The 17,803-nt window shown below is 43.5% G+C and overlaps 1 protein-coding gene across 1 annotated transcript; it reads left to right on the forward strand.

Annotated features, from left to right (window-relative positions):
- Positions 1-4,179: 4,179 nt before the first annotated feature.
- GJA10 (gap junction protein alpha 10) lies at positions 4,180-12,179 on the forward strand. Its single transcript, XM_075497309.1, has 2 exons — positions 4,180-5,636; positions 12,141-12,179. The coding sequence occupies exons 1-2, from the start codon at positions 4,194-4,196 to the stop codon at positions 12,177-12,179; spliced, it is 1,482 nt and encodes a 493-aa protein (XP_075353424.1). The 5' UTR covers positions 4,180-4,193.
- The last annotated feature ends 5,624 nt before the right edge of the window (positions 12,180-17,803 follow it).

Below are 17,803 nucleotides of genomic sequence, written 5' to 3' on the forward strand. Positions count from 1 at the left end.
CACTGGTACATAAATCTGGGATAATCCCAAAGAAAAGGTGGGGCTAGTGTCTTTTGAGAACTGGCCACTGGTTAGTGGGAATACCTTTAGGGAGAAGGGGCTGAAGTGGAAATCACTCACATATCTTGCAGGATGGAAGAAAAGGGCCAGAAGCTCTGGAGCAAGAGAGAAAAAAAAAAAAAGGGTATTTGGGATTTCCATAAAATATAGGCCTGGGCAGGACTAGGCAGCAGAAGCTCTTAGTATCAGAACCTCAGCTCTGGTGGCCCTGATTTCTCACCAAATCCCATTTTGGCAACTCACCTTCCTTTTTTAGACCTTGTGTCTCACAGATACTAATTCTGAATGGGCTTGGGGGTGGCTCTTTAACCCGGCTGAAGGAGGGTTACCGTGCTGAAAGCCTGTGTTTCTAACTGAAGACTTGAGTCTCGGTTCCTGTGGCCTCCATTTTCAAAGACTCAGTCTAACGCATCCTAAATTAACTCACCAGGCAACAGAGTATGAAATCGGACATGACCGATCAATCCTTGGGCATTGATTCAAAGCGAAACTAATGGAATGTAAAGAAAATGTAAGAATCTATTGTACTGTAAAGGGTGCCTATTTAGCCATTTTACAAAATAAAATTTCATTTGGGAGCTGGGTGGAGGCGTAATGTTTGAAGAACTGCCTAAAACAAGGCATAGGGACGTTGCAAACTATTGCCGTACAGATCGAGCCTTGAGGGAATGGCTTTGTTAGATGCCTGACTAAAATAATTGCATGATAATTCTGGCTAGAGGCACCATCCTATCATCTGATGATTTTTAAACCATGCACAGATAGTTTAGACTGAGTGATCTTGACAACCAGCTACAAAGAACCGAGAAGTCCGCTCAGCATACCACATCTATGCTTTGGCTCTTGGGGGAAAAAAAAAAAAAAGATGTCCTAGCACTGTTGAAGGAAGGTCTCTCAGCTATAGCAATCAGCAGCGCTGCATGTTCCTTCTGCAATGTTCTAAGACAGACTAACCAGGGGCTTTCTCCTAAGGTAAGTGGCAGAAAAATAATTCTTCCTAGGGCAGTACGGAGCAGGCAGGTCCCTGTCAGACTTGAAGCAATGCAAGTTAAACCCGGGAGTGTTTGCATCTTAGCATTTAACTTTTTCTGACAAGAAATTTAAGATTTAACTCTGCTTTTTCAAAGCACAGCTGATGAGAACCTGGCATAAATTTAATACAGAAGTGATTTGAATAGCACTAAATGCTCAAATGAACTTTAAAATAAAGAAGTAACAAAAACAAGAAATAAAGAGAAACGGTGGATTTCCATCTGGTTCTAACTGATTACATGCATGAATTTTTATTGTTTGAAATAACCATATAAAAATATTTGCACAGACACAAAGGCAGTCAGATGGTATAATGAAAAATGTCTCAGGTATGTACTATCTTTACTAAAAATGGTATATTTCTAGTCTACTAGGCTAGTATCCTAGAGTACTAGAATTTCTAGTACACTAGTATGGTGGAAATAATTATTTCATTGATATTTGAGATTGCAATCTTACAGTAAACTGAAATTACTCTGTTACTCAGAGCTCAAATAAGACCAGGGAAGGGAAAGATGGAAAAATTGGAAGCGCAGTGCTATGACAAGTTGTAAAGTAGTTGGGGCTGATTTCTTTGAAATTCTGGCTTTTGCGGCTCTAGACTAACTTCTTTCCTTTATACACAATGTTCACCATGTACAATATTCATACTGCAGTTCTACCAGGGCAGATTTGAGGGAAAGTGGCTTGGTATAATAAGCTCACTTAGAGAGTGAATTAGACCACTCCTGTAATTACTCTCCCCTGTCAACTGTTATAAAGGAAAGGCGAGGATGGAGTTATTTAAATACTGGTAGAAACAACTTAAGAAACAAGCACATCCATAGAGCCAGAGTGATATGTTCATACTCCTCTTCTTGTCCTCTCTTACCCTGAACGGCTGCATTCACTTTCTGTTCCAAAACAGGCAATGATAATTCCTACTGCTAGACGAATGCTATCATTCCATCTTTGGGATTAAAACATGCCTCCTTTCCCTTTTATTCCTGCATTTACTTTTTAGCATCTCACTTGGGGTTTTTTGCAAAGTCTAACCTCAATTTCAGTGAGGGATCAGCCATTCACCAGGCAGCAAATATACCCAAAGTGCCTTTGCTTAACTGTTGCTTTGCCATCATTCAGTCACCTTTCAGGGGAAGCGGTACAGAGCAATCAGCAAGTGTCACCCGCTCATACTTCGCCTCTTGAGTACTCTGGGTTTGGGAGCTTGCTCTCTGTAAATCTCGATTTCTCACTTTACTGTAGGTGAACTATTCTGTATCAGCACTTCCAAGCTTGGAAAAACAGGTTCGACATTGTTAGCTTGAAATGTAACGTTTTCTAGTAAACACTTCAACATATGAACATCTTTACACCCACCCAACCTATGACATTGCAACAATTTGATATCTGCTCTGAGTAAAATCCGTATGAAGTCAGAAGAAAGATCTGACATTTTTCCTTAAAGATGAGGAAAATGGCCTACAATAATCCTTGCTGACATTTTTTTCATGTATCTTATTTCAATTATATACATGGGAGGAAAGGAGAGGAGAAAGAAGATATTCCAGATGCATCACAGCACCTAAGAAATTGTTTGACTGGCTAGCTTTCCTCAACCAGTTCCCGGTGTCAACAGGGAAGTTCATTGTGAAAATTCAAGTTTGCAGAGAAATGTAATAATAAAGTCTGTAGGATGCCTATGCAGGGAATGACTGCACTGTTGGCTACAATTGAAAATCTTTACTTGCAGTGTGGATAAATACAGCCTCCAAGCAGAATTGTGCTACATGGGATCATATCATAAACCATAACCAAGCTATAGTGATAATGGTGATATCCCCCAGCTGTGCTATCAATTAAAATTGTGTAAGATTTTGGGTACTGCAGCCAGCCACTTCTAAAAAGCTTAGAAATTGCACTTTACTAAGGGTTGTAGTTTAGTGGAATTTGGGAAGTTTTGAAAGTACAGTAGCATAAAAAATTTAAGTGTGAACCCTAAGGTAGATATGATCCCAGTTGCTTTCAATATTTTATTACCATGTTAGCAGAAACAATTCCAGGGACAGAACATCGAATGTGTGGTGCATTCACAAATAAACAGACAAATACCTTACATTTCAATTCCCCACATTACCTGAAGCTCCTGAATAGTTTCCAGAGAAGCGGCTTGGAAATGAAGCATCTTGCAGCAGAACGTAGATCAATCTGCTGGTGAATCAAAGAGGTTCTGGGAAAGAGGTAGTTAAAACAATCATCTCACACTCACAGCTAAAAACCTCCACATCACTCCATTATGTAATCCCTGTTTTATTTATCTCATACGCTGAAATTTATAATTGAGACAAAGTCTCGGTGATTCAGTAAGACTTTAAATGCATAAAAATAAAGATATTAATCCTAGAAGCACTCCTAGGTTATTAACATTATCCTAGAACTGACACTATTCACACATGTACAGCTATGTGCAAATTAGCTATGTATTTGTAGTTTTAGGAATCCAAGCGAGAAAATTGTGGATTGTTACCCTGGTAGATGGGAAAATATTGGATGGATGGCACTAATAATGCTACTACCTTGGGGTACAAAGTGAAACATTTTTCTGTCACAGTTATAGGACACGTCTCAAAACTTTATCAAATAAATGAAAGGCGTGAGCATTATATATTATTCTAGTTGTTTTTCACCCAAAACTATGGCAAAGCCACAGACAGTGGAATGGAGTGGGTGTAGAATTAAACTATAGTTGGCAAAGGATTTGCAAAGTGAAAAAAAATTGTCTTCTTTCCTAGGGGGAAGAAAATAGTGTAAAACTGTAGGCAGTTAAGAAGTACTGTGGCTTACAGCTGAAATCAATCTCTCTTAAGCTTAAAATAATCTCACATTTGCATCTTTCACCAGTAATCATAAAGTCTGCGTTCATTGAAAGACCTGGTAAGTAGAAAATAATGATGAACTTCTAAAAGCTCTCCTGCTATCAGAAGAATGTATATGAAAGATCATTATTTAAAAAAAAAAAAACAAAAAACAAAAAACAAACTAAAAAGGGCCATTTCCAAAAGAAATCCAGTATTGTATTCAAATAACATCATTTTTTGTATTTCAGATATGAACTTCTGACCATGGGGGACTGGAACCTGTTGGGCAGCATCCTTGAAGAAGTGCACATCCACTCCACCATAGTTGGCAAAATCTGGCTCACAATCCTGTTCATATTCCGGATGCTGGTGCTGGGAGTGGCTGCCGAAGATGTCTGGGACGATGAGCAGTCCGAGTTCATCTGCAACACGGAGCAACCTGGCTGCAGCAATATCTGTTATGACAAAGCCTTCCCCATCTCTCTGATCAGATACTGGGTACTGCAGATCATATTTGTCTCTTCTCCATCGCTAGTGTACATGGGCCACGCGCTCTACAGATTAAGGGCTCTCGAGAAAGAGCGACAGAAGAGGAAAGCCCACCTGCGGGCTCAGCTAGAAGGCCTGGAGCCCATGCCCGAGGAACACAGGAGAGTGGAGAGGGAACTGCGTAAGCTGGAGGAACAGAAGAAAGTGAATAAGGCACCCCTGAGAGGGTCCCTGCTGCGCACCTATGTCCTACATATCCTGACCCGGTCGGTGGTCGAAGTGGGCTTTATGATAGGTCAGTATCTTTTATACGGGTTTCACATGTCCCCCCTTTACAAATGCACTCGGCCCCCTTGCCCTAACACGGTGGATTGCTTTGTGTCCCGACCCACAGAGAAGACCATCTTTATGGTTTTCATGAACAGCATTGCCGCGGTCTCCCTGTTCCTCAACATCCTAGAAATCGCCCACCTGGGCCTCAAGGAGATCCAGAAGAGCCTCTACGGGCGGCCGCGGCGGCCGGCGGGCCCCGCCGAGGAGGAGACCAGCCTCTACAACTCCAAGAAGAGCTCCGTGGTGCCGCCGACCTGCCCGGCCAGCGACGCCTCCCCGCCGCGCCCCGCCGCCGCCCCGCCGCCGCCCCACGCTCCCGCCGCCGCGCCCGCCCCCGCTCCCGCGCCCGCTCCCGCTCCCGCTCCCGCTCCCGCGCCGGCGGGGCCGCCGGGCCGCCAGCACCGCGGAGAGCTCCGGGGGGCCCCGCCGCCCCGCCGCCGGCACAGCGCGGCGCAGCACCACGGACAGCAGCCGCCGCCCTCCTCCAGCAGCGAGGAGGCGCCGCGGGCCGCGGCGGGCGGCGCCCCCGGGACGGCGGCGGAGGCGGCGGGGGCGGCGGCCGCGTCCCGCCGGGTGCCCCGCAAGCACAGCCGGGTGAGCATCTGCCGCGACCTGGAGGAGGAGCGCGGCGACTCCCCGGACAGCGGGCACTGCCCGGGCACCCGCAAGTCCAGCTTCCTCTCCCGCGTCCTCACCGGGAGCCGGGCGGGCAGCGACAGCGACAGCGCCGCCTCCCGCGGCGGCTCCGGCCCCAGCCCCGGCCCTGGCCCCGGCCCCGGCTCCGGCTCCGGCTCCGGTTCCGGCTCGGAGGGGAAGCGCTGCGAGGAGGGCAGCCCGCCCAGCAGCCCGCCGCCGGCCGCCGCCATGGGACGCCGCGTGTCGATGGCAAGTAGCGCCCCGGGGCTCCCGGGGCCGCCCGCGGGCGGGGGGCGGCGGGGGGCCCGGGCGGGGCGGGCGCCCCGACTTGCCCGTCCCGGCCCCGGGGAGGAGCGGGCGAGGCGGGGGCAGGGAGGCTTAGTCAGGGCTTCCGACACAGCCCTAACGCCCCGCGTCCTCCCGGGTCAAGCCGAGCTCCCGCACGCTCGGTCCCCTTCGATGGTGAAAGCAAAAACATCCCTAGGAAATGACTGAGTCCTGAGCGTCTCTAAGGCACCGAATCTCAGCTTCTTTATGCTCTTTACATCATCCCAATCGACTCGACGGGGACTGTCCCAGGGGAAACTTGTTCAGCTCCAGCCTGCTTGACGCTGTAAGAAAGAGAAGTCTTGAGTGCGTCGAGTTCGATGGCTCAACTTCTTTCAGCTTCAGCGGGTTTCTCCCGGGGGCGACCACCGAGTTGAATAATTGCTCAATGAATAAATCAACCGATCTACATATAAAACACCAAATAATTGCAATGCCAGAGCCAACGGCTACAGAATTGCATTTTCAGCAGCTGTTCCTGTTCTTCGGCCACACACTCTAAGCTTGCTTACAGTCAGCATTGATGAGATATAGTGCCTGCATTCAACAACCAACGAGGGGTTTTTTTAAAGTAGTTTGAGTTCTGATTGCCCCAGATCATGGGATTTTGTCCTCTGAGAGCAAAAAAGCTCCTTTACAAATGCTTGCAGGAGCAAGCCCTTAAATACCTTTCTATAGGGCATGTAATAGACTACTTTGCACAATACTCAAAGTTATAGATTCTGTTCAATTGTTTCTCACTCTTCCTAAAAATAAATACTTTTCCTTAATACAAAATCAACAAACCCAACCAACCCAACCAACCAAACAAAAAACTTCCAATCTTTTGTGGTAAGAAGCAGAAGGCACTCCTACACATTGGTCATTAAAAAACTGTTTGTGGGTCCCAGTTTTCATGGAGCTATAGTTTCTACAATATATAGTCAGCATAAGCCATGTTAAATTGTCACTTAGATGCAATTTAACCACTTTCCACCTCGATGTTTCTAATACAGGGAGAGGGCCTAGAGTCCAATCTGGCGATCTGCTGGTTCTTGATACTCAGATGAGAAGGCTCTTTAAAAAGGTGAAGCACAAAAAGGTCTTAAGCAAGACAGAGTTTCAGTAGCACCCCGTTGAGAACTCACAGAAGCCACCTGGCAGCTTTGACTGTTTAATGACAATGACGCTACCTTTCAGGGGAGATCTTGCAGAGAAATGTAGTCAGTTTGCAAAGCAACGTCATTACTCGTGAGAGTAACACTTCTTCTGGCATGCTGCCTTTGGGGAGCATTATGTATGGGACCGGCACGAGCATTTTAAAACATGACTTATGCAGGTATACTACCTGTTGCTTCCTGTTTACTGCACGTGACATTTTAAAGTAAAGGTCTATATACAGTTGAGTCAATATTTTGGCAAATGCACTTTACTGCTAGCATTGCTACGGCATTTTATGAATACCAGTTTCAATGCACAAATATGCTGGTGCATCATAAAAATGTTGTATCTGGGCATTAAAGCTTGTATATCCTTCTGGTCTGTATTTCCCAATTCCTATATGCGCTATTTAGTCTTGATTGTCAAAGGCACTCAGCATTGATTTGATTTGTTTTAATTGGACTGCCAGGAGACAATCATCATGTATTAATGTTTAGATAAAAGAAAAATATGTATGATTAGATTGATCTGTATGATAGGAGCATTCAAAAATTAGTGATCCTATCTAAAAAAAAAGTACTTAAAAGGATTGTATTTCAAAATTCCAGCTGAAGCACACAAAATCAGCCATGCCTGACTAACAGTGACTTGCAACAGTAATGCAGAGAAAGGACAGACACTTTTTAACATAACAATGAATGCACATGCACAAACATTTTCTGAACAGCCAAAATACAGTCTAGTCTAACCTGGATCATACTACTCTAAGCTGGATAGCCACATGGAGCAAAACCATAGTGGAATTGACACTGTTCTTCAATTTGCTTTGATAACTTGCTCGAGTTACCATCTTTACCTCCATACCGGCTTGAATGTTTTTTTCTTCCCTTCATCCATACCATTCTACCAGAATTTGTCTGTAGCATTCTTTGCATTAGCTCAATGAGAGAGGAGTATCAACTCAATATTGAAAAATATCACTTTCTATACCTCAACGACCGTACTAGCAACCTCCAGTCAAGCACATACCCACGCTCTGTGCTAAGATAGCAGGACAGTTGCAACTGCCCACAACCACCATAGCTTTCTCAGCTGAAAGAAAATCTCAGAGCTACAAAAAAATCAATCCATCTGATACTGCAAGTGTCTGCGTACAAGTCAACTGCATCCTGTGAGTCATGACATTGAAAGCACCTAACAAACAGATCTAATAGTACATTGATGGATGCTTGACTTTTGCCAGTGATGAGTTCTTTTGAGCAATATTATCAATGCCATTTCCACACCAAACCTGAATCTCTAACAGATAAATAATTATGATTAGGGACAACTAAATGTTGTAAAAGTTACCTCTCATAATGTACTGCATCTTCTTGATCAAAACATGAAGTCTAGGTGGTAGATAGTAGTTAGCCGGACCATGATCAAGTGATTCTTTCCAAGAAAGTGCAAAACTGCATCCCTCAAAATGAACAGGAAATTCTTCTTAGGACTTCCTCTGTGGAGGAAAGGTTACTTTGGACCCTTAAGAGAGAATGCAATCAATCCTTCACTGAAAACCCTCATGAAACAGCTCAGCAGGATATTGAATACAAAATGCATGTCTGGCATGAGGAGTCCTCAACTTTTCAGACTTCAGTTCAAACCAGACCAGAAGAAATGTCCTTCCCATTGGTAGGATTTGTACAGACCAACCGTGTCTGGCCACAATGCAAACTGACAAGGCTATTTAAAACTTCCCCATCTGGAACTGGTGGAGGTGAAGAGCCATTTCTTCATTTCATGTCCAACTGTGGCATAAAACCTTGAAAAAAAATATTTATGCTCCAACTGTTTAGTTTTACACCCAAACCACTCACTCCTCCTACTCTATTCAGTTTCTTGGTCATTGCATTGTCCAAAGTTATCCATTATTCATGTTGGGAAGCAAAAATGAGAGAGCAGAAATCTTGAAAAACTTATTAGGCTAAAGGCTTCTCAAGAGACTCCGATCCATCGGGAAAAATATCTTTTCCTTCAGCCACTGCTGGTCAAACATTAGACATATTAGGTTCTGAGGACAGACCACCAAAACTGGACCTTCATTGCATCAGGGAAAGCACGCAGCAAAGCACAGGAGGAGAGAGTCACTGCATGGCATGAGGGTAACTTCCAACTGATTTCAGTCCACCTAAACACAATGACAAGAGCATCACCGACTATACGGGTGAGCTAATCTCAGCTCGATGGAGACCTGCGATAAATAATGGTAGGAAACTCTACATTGACAGGGGAATTCAGCATCTGTGTACAGCTGAAAACATGCTATCTGCAAGCCTCCAAGACCTTGGTACTGAGGAATGCAGGCAGCATGCTTTGAAGTGACAGCAAACAATTTGTTCACTGATAACTGGCTCCAAGCTAATAATTTCTAAGGCTCAGTTAGAGGATACATCTTAGAGAATATATGGTATCTTATCTTCTAAGAGATATTGTGGGTACACACATAGTTCTGCCCTAAGTTTTGCATCTCTCACCACATTTTAACTTTTATTTAAGGGGAGATACAGCTATGGAGCAAAGGGGCACTTTCTGCATTGTCCTAGGCTGCCAGTGTCCCTTAGGCACGCTGGCCTTAAATGGCTGCTTTTCACATGTCACTCAGTGAAAAATGCTGCACTGAATTTAGTATTACTACAGTCAGAAATGACAACTGGGAGTTAGTGACATACAAAGGTGTGTAGGAATTATGCTGCTGTCAATACGATTCTGCACATGAATGACATTATGAAGAAAAAAAAAAAATTGCACCAGTCAAGCCCTTGACTGGTGCATGATACATTTTTAAGTCTGATAAAACTAATAGGCTGATGCAGTCAAAGGTCAGTATATAACTAGTACAGATACAATCTTTGCTCTCTTGAAAATAGGCAGGGCCAGAAATTACAGCGCATAATAGGCGTCTAGCTCTCGGAGCATTGCACTAAGGGGTATTGTCTCACTGCCTGATGTGTGCAAGGCTGTGTGAAGCCATTGGGACCATCAAACGACTCTCTTTTTCTCTCTGCGGAGATGAAAATAAGAGATTGAACAATTAGAGAGGGAGAGAACTTTGCTTCCAAAGTCATCCTTTGCGACGATCAACCAGTCTTCCTCCTCGGCCATTTTGTACAAACCAAAGGAACAATTGCAGAACGTCAGAAAGCTCAGCTGAGCATGGCCACAGCCTGGTGTTGCGTCTTCAGAGTGTCACAGGGTCATCACAATTAAACAGCTGACCGCAAACATTTCTACAAAAGCCGGAGGCTGTATGATATTTCATTGCTAGCTGCGTTTTAAGTCTTTTGCTAGCTGTGTCTCTCCCCGCCTTTCTAAAGCGGAGGACTCCAGTTGCATGCTACCTGAGCATGTCCAGCAATCAGTTCTTTTTGGCCTATATATAATAGTTTTCTAAAGAATCCTATGGTGTGCTCTAAAACTATGAGTTTTAATTTAGTTAACTGGGATTGGGAGTATTTACACTAGATTGGCAACTCTTCTCACAAAGGCACCATCTTTCAGATGATTTGGAACCAGGTTGTCACATTTGCACCTCAAGCCTAAACCTGCGTTGAGAGAAGTACTGTGTTAGTCCTCTTGCTAGAGTACCCAAGGATATACCAAGAAGATGGGGAGAACCTGATATTATCTAATGGTCGTGTTTCTTCATTGAGCAAAGATAAGTTCCTGGAATCACAAAACAGAATTGGAAGTCATTAGAAGATTTATAATATTCTTAGCAATATTTTAGCTGACCTGCTGTCCTGGGAAACTAAAATTACTAGATCAAGATTTTGAGAAAGAATTAGACATTTTAGGCACTCAACTTCAGATTCTTGTTTTTCAAGAAGTGCTGAGCTTTCCTCACCCTCACATACATTCCTTATTCTTCAGCCCACCCTCTCCTCCAGAAAGCCCTGTGCTTTCAGAGTGTCATTTCTTTAAGTCTATATTTTTGGCTACAAAGTAATTAGTGAATCTTTAAAAGCAAGGCCCCCTCCTCATGGTGAATGAGGGAGATAAAGCTGATAATGAAGCAGCTGGTAAAGCTGATACTCTCAGCTCATAGAATCAGACTGAGATAGGGCTGCTGATTTTATTCATTTGCAGAAAAGAGAGTCTCTGGGGCTGAAATCCTGGCCCTGCCAAAGTTGGGGAAATTTTACAATTCACTGGGTACAGTCTCCCTCACTGCATTGCTTTTTTATTCCTCTGTGCTGTTCAATTCCTTTTTTTACTTCTCAATTCTCCATTCAGCCTTGAGCCTTTTAGCCAGTGGGAAAATACTCTGTAGTGAGCAGGATATGAAAGAGAGAGCTGCTATTCAGCCTGAATGCTTGCAGTCTTCTCCAGAACAAGCCATGTTTACTCACCCTTTCAACAACACTTGAGGAATAAATATCCACTCATTTAATGAGCCACTCACCTGCTCTCGCTCCTGGGGCTGGGAACAGTTTGATAAGAGTGAATGTACATTGAAATAACCAACCTAATAACTGCAGAGGAGTTATCAGGCAGCTGAGCTCCACCAGGAAAATCTACAGGTGGCGTAATGGACTGGTAAAACCCTGTGTTCCTCTAGGATGTTTGAGAATCCTTAAGGTATTCACATGGACACCTGCTGGTAACTACTGCTGGTTTTGTATAGTTTTTCTATGCAAACGTCTCTTTAAAAAAAAAAAAAATTAAATTCCACAGTAGTTGTCTTTTATTCTGCCCTGGAGCGCTCAGGAGAAGCTTGTGGTGACGACAGCCAGTGTACCAATTATCCTGCAAAAGCTACTTGGTCACCCAAAGGTAACCATTCACCACTTGCACAAACACAGATGAACTTTGGGGATCAGCAGCAGTTGACAACTGATTAACCTCTCTGAGGATTTGTGCAGAAACAAATGGATAAGCTGGATTTTGGAAAGTGGAACTCGTCTAATTGAGTCCATCGTTGTATGGTTTTAAAGCAATCAAAGTATACAAAACCCCTTAACATGTAAAGCAAGGCCTCTAGGATGGGTCCACTGATTTCAAGCAAGCTACTTCAGGGATTAATGTGTTTATTTTGGTTTAAAAGCAAGGTGTTCCCTCTCTCCCCACCCTCCCCTTAGCACTGAACAAAGCCCTGCAAGGTAAGTATGTTGTCAGCTGAACACCAGATTCTCACCTTCCCAACTATGTATGTTGTTGGAACCTGGGTTAATTACTATGATAACTTTTCTTTTTCTCCTTTAAGCCAATTCAGCTTCATCCTTTCTTTCTTTTGTTATCTTTCAGAGCATGCTTCTAGAACTATCATCTATCATGAAAAAGTAATGACATTCTGAGAAGAAATAAACCAAGGTATTGAGCACAAACCACCTTCAGCAGAGAGATAAAAAGCAGATTATCTGTTACTACGCTCCCCTCTCCCACTTCTATGATGTTAAATTCATAATACAGTTTAAGAAAGCAAACACTTGTTTTATTCCTCCATTTTACACCAATTGTGACAGTACCCTACTCTGATTGCTGGTGTTAACAGGTAGCCTGCTCCATGACTCAAGATTTTTCTCACGTAGACTGAGCCGGATCTGGTCAGTGTGTGCTGCCACTGCAGAAATAGCCTTGTGTCTTTGGGAGAACATTTTGGGATGTACAACTTGTTGTGCATGCTAGTAGTGTTCATATCAGAAACCAGCCTGATCCATAGACCTTCAAGGTAGCGGAAGGCCCAAGACACCTACAAGAAAGGGTTAGTTTGATTTGAAAGTAACCTGGAAGGCTACGTGGCCTCTATCTCCCCAGGCTTCAGCAGCCAATGAATAAAAGATGGAAGGAACAGACAAGGAATCTGAAGGGACAGACAATTTAACAGAGATAAAAACACAGCTGAAGAATATGCTGCTGCTTGTCTGCCTGTGCTAATGCAGTCCTCAAGCTCTGATAGAGACTTTCCATGCTAATGTAGCCTCTTTGGACTTTCGGCTTCACATTTGAAACTAAGCAAAATCAGGCAATTTGTTTTAAGTGCAAAACATCTGTGCTTTTCTTCAGTTTGCTGTTCAAGAAGATCTGCAAGGTATCACCCCAGGGTCATGAAAATCTTATTCCTTTCACTGTCTCATTAGTTCATATAGAGGAACTGAAGGACAAGCAAAGCCAAAAAGAGCTCACTTTCAGTCTGCTCGGCCAGACTTGCTCTGGAGGGTTGGATTTCTGGGTTATATGCGGCCCAAGAAAGCAGTCCTTCCACTTGTGTATCTGGAAAATAAAACACCTTCCTCTGAGTGTCCCTGACCCTGTTTCTGGCCACATGCTTTTGGCTGCTTTTATTTGTCAAGCTTATCATAGCTTGCATTTGCTATCACCTCAACAGCAAGCGATGCTTGGAACAAGCTCGTTTGCTATGCCAGTTTCCCTAAGCATAAAAATCCTCTATGACTTGGCAACTCTAAGGCAAGGCTAGCAGAAAGCAGGACAGCAGGGAAAAAAAGTCAAGCATAAAGATTGCTTGAGATTACAGTGGTTTTGTTCTAGTGCACGATTTGCATTCATATTCTGCCTCACTACAAACTCATAGACAGTTTGCCTGTGCATTCGTTTAGTATTTTAAGGCAAAAAAAGGAAATACTTAAGATGGTGGCCATTAAGTGCCAGCAACAACTGATCAGGGATGGAGAAACAGCTTTGCTAAAGTACATTCTCTACTGCCAGGCTATGTGTAGACGCGGTGGATGCTACATCTTCTGACAGATTTGAGGGGGTGGGAAGCTTTCTTCATATATGCTCAACAGGAAGATTCAGAAAACTGGGGAACTCTGGAAAGCAACACGTTTGGTTTTCTTCCATGAGAATTTTAAGACTGAAAAATCACAGGCAACTTTCACTGCTGCAGATGGAGGAGGACGTAGTTTGCATCCCTAAGGACGGCGGCCCAGGGCACGTGATCTAGGGTTTCCTGTCTGGTGATAAAAAAGCCTGGGGACCTCTCCCTAGTAGCTTGCCCTCCTCCCCACAGCAGCATCCCAGCAAGTGTGTGGACCAGGGCAGGACAACTGGTGATGCCACTTCCCCCTTCCCGGCTCTCCTCCTGCCAAGCTGTTGAGCAGGCTCCCAGGTTGCACTCAACCCAAGGAGAGAGGTGGCTGCCACGCGTTTGGGAGTCCCAGAGAGCAAACGTCCCCGGCTAGACCCCACGCCCTGCTTGTGGTAATAGCACCTAAGGCTGTTATGATTTCTTCTTTCCTTTCTGGATCCTCTGCAGTGTAAGTGACGCTAACGGTCCAAGGCACAAGTTCCCCTTCAGAAAGAAACACTACCGTATTTGGGTTACACACAGGGATTTTCAGCTATATTTTGTTTCTCCAGAAACCTCTCTCAATTTCTCTCAGGTTTTCTGTAAAGGGGAAACAACCCCAACCTCTCCCCTTGCCTCCCAACACGTACATGACACTTTAGAAGACCAAAACAAAGACTTAGCAGGATTGCCTTAAGTCAAGCACTAGGGGAATGGGTATAGATACAGCTTATTTGATCTTCCAAAACAACTGATTTCATCTTTGCAATGAAATACCCTCGGCTGTTCCTGCAGCAGATCAAAGATAACTGGATCCCTGGATCAAAGACGACTAGTGAATTAGCAATGGGACCATGTGAGTGGAGGTCTCTTCATCAGTCCGGAGATTCACCGGGCAGTATCAACCACATCCAGCCTACCCTCCCGAATCTCCCCTACAACCTGCGCGTTAACCAAGCACAGCAACGTTCCTTTCAGAGTCAAGATGAGTCGATTTACAATACATAATGATATGTCTTTATTTCATCAACAGAAATGGTGTCTAGACAAAATTCAGTTAACACTAGCAATTCAAATGAATGAAAAGGGTCGGGTGCTTTTTTTTCATTTTTGTTTTTTGCACAATACTGTATTTACAATGAGTAAATGACGTTTTTAATTCATTAGTTCATAGCAATGCTTTCTTCCAAAAAGGTAAAAATTCTTAGTAACAGAGAGTAAGCATCAACAGCCACCTCATTTATTTATACAATAAAAATCACAAGAAACCACAGTCACCTAGAAAAAAAATAAAGACAAGCTTAAGAACTAGTACAATAAAATGATGCATTGAATTAAGTTACATTAATCGCATAGAATTTGTGTAAAAAGTATGTAGAAAAAACACCTGATGTAACCTGTTACAGTCATTGACCAGTTATGAGAGGTACAGAGGGTTATACAGGTAGATATGTGTGAAAACTGTCCATACTGTTTGACCTGGGGAGGAAGAGAAGAGGGGTTGCACCCCCTTGCATACACTGATAAAACCCTGTTTTGAATATGGCCTCTGAAGTTTGTAAGGCATATATAAGAGGTGCACTTGTAACCAACTGGTTCTGGAACAAACTCTTAGGGCATCCCCACCATTGAAATCAAAGGTGATGCTTGGAACTACGAGTAAACAACCATGCATCGAGTATCACCAAGGTGTTTAGTATCATTCCTGCCGGTCTGAGGGATCCAGATAGCTTCAGGCAGAGCAAACGTAGTAGTGAGAACAGGACTGAAACACGCACGTTTCTCTCGGGTACATCACAAATGCAGGGTAACGCCGGGCTGGGTGGGGGATGCCAGCCACAGCCCCCGGCATGGGGTAGCTGCTCCCTCCTCTGCCCACGTCCCGGAGGGTGGGCTCCTCCGGTCGCAGGGACGAGCCCAGCCGGCGCTTGCCGCCCCTGCTCGGCTCCCTCCAAAACGGAGGGGTCGTTCGGGTTCGTAGCCTGGGACCGTCTCTGCTTCTAAGCAATCAATGAAATCAAACACTGCCAGTTGCCATTTCTATTTTAGGATGCTAGTTTCTTTCTGCATGCCCTTAATTAGCCAAAAGGGACAACAGTGGCACTGCATGAACCACGCAGTGACTTTCACCTACAGAAAGGGCTCTGCCCACAGTCACTAAAATTCACACAAGAACAGGAGCCATCTAACTGGCTCTTTAGCAGTCGTTTGGTTGGGGTAATGACCTTATAAAAAGGTATTTTTAGCATTCCTTCCTGCCAAAAAGCGATTTTATTTGCAAAAATGGCAATGTTATCTGTGTAATACCTTAAAATGCATATCAATGTTTGACTTCGATATAAATAATACCTATCTTGGTGGAGTGTAGGAAAATACTGTACACTTAGTCTTTGCAAGTAATGCCATTAAAATTTTGAGAGTAAAGGGAATAATTATTCTACAGACCACCAACAATAGATCTTTTAAATATACACACAGTATTTGAACATATGCATATACACATATATTGTATTCTGCAGCATCAGATCTGATGCCTGAGTCATGAAATACTCCAGGGAGTATTATAAATATACGTATATGTATTATAAACAGGAAAATACACAAACACACACTCTGACTAGACTTATAGATGTATGTATACATACATACACATATTATATATATGGATGTAAAATTAACTTGGACTGTGTTGGCAGAGACAAAACTGAAACGAAGTCAAAATCTGTTGAGAAAATTTCTAGCAGGAAAGAGAGCATAAGTTCTTTATGTTAATAGTTTTAGTTTCACCTCACTTCTGATAAAAATAAACCGCTCTGCACTTAGCAGATCCCCTCCTTATGCAAGGCCATCAGCTCTGCTGCTCATACTGAGCTAAACCTTCTCTAGGCAGCCCTAAAATAGAGATTTTTAAAATGCTGCAGCCATGGGCTACAACATTCACCCGGAGACACCTCCAAACGCATCTCAGATGAGACAAAAAAGGTGAAAGCAGCGCTCCTCATTGCAATGGTAGATGACACGAAGTGGAGCAAAATGTGAGCTTGTGGAAACCTGGCAAACGTTCACTTCGTCTCACTGCAAAATTCACTACAGATCTTCTACTCTGCAAACGCACCCCTCTCTCTCTCTTCACCACCACAGCAGTGGATTAGAAGACACAAGTGAGGATGTGGTGTTGATTCTGGAATTGCAACGCTTCACCGTGCTTTCTCCTAGTGGATCAGATTTCATTTTATTACAGGATTATAGTGAGTCCAGCATGCAGATTTGTTTTATTTATTAGGCAATCATAAAGTTACATATTAAAAAATCTAACTATGTATCTAGGCATTTTAACTTCTATTTAAGCGCTCCTCAGAATACAGACTTGACGAAGTGTTGGACTCCAGATTAACGACCACACTATCAGCATTAATCATTTCTCTGGCAGCAGTTAATCCATTTAGCAAAGTTACGTATCTAGTTCCCACTCTCCTTTTCAAAGAGAAGTAGCAGTTAGCATACTAATCACTGTTGCTTGCCTTTGCAGCACATTTTACTTCCTTGGGAAAAAAAATAATACAAGGATTAGATCCAAAAATATAGTGCATCTTAAAAGCAGCATATACCCTTAGAAAGACATTTAATAAATTACTTGTACAATATATAAAATAATAGTTTTATACTGCAGCATCAAACTCTGACGCCTGAGTCATCACGTTAGGAAGTCTGTGATATAAATACTGGGATCTCCTGATAACACAGCCAACATTTTTGCTTTTGTTTTACTTGTTTTCTGTTTTGTTTTCTCTCTCTTGTTTTTTTTTTTTTTTTTAAATTTTTCCTTTTTTTTCCACTACGTTTTTGTTCCAGAATCAGCTTGCAATGAGCTTTAATTGTGTTCAAGGCACCCCCAGAGAACGCAGAGAAACAAACACATTATATAGTGTAGTACTCACCTGACAAAGCATAACAAGCCTAAATGAAATGAGGTTTCCTGGCGATACAAGTATAGCAATGGCAAAGGAAAAGGAGGACTAGATACAGACTGGACAAAGCTTCAAGGACTCGCACGCCCACGAGAGCGGTGCAGTGCTCAGCGGGGAGATGGGGTCTCACCACGCCGCTCCCGAGCAATGCCCGGCAGGACTGATGCTGCACGTATCCTCTTTGACAAAAGCAA

Source organism: Mycteria americana, chromosome 3 (assembly GCF_035582795.1).
Source record: "Mycteria americana isolate JAX WOST 10 ecotype Jacksonville Zoo and Gardens chromosome 3, USCA_MyAme_1.0, whole genome shotgun sequence".
Classification (NCBI taxonomy): Eukaryota; Metazoa; Chordata; class Aves; order Ciconiiformes; family Ciconiidae; genus Mycteria; species Mycteria americana.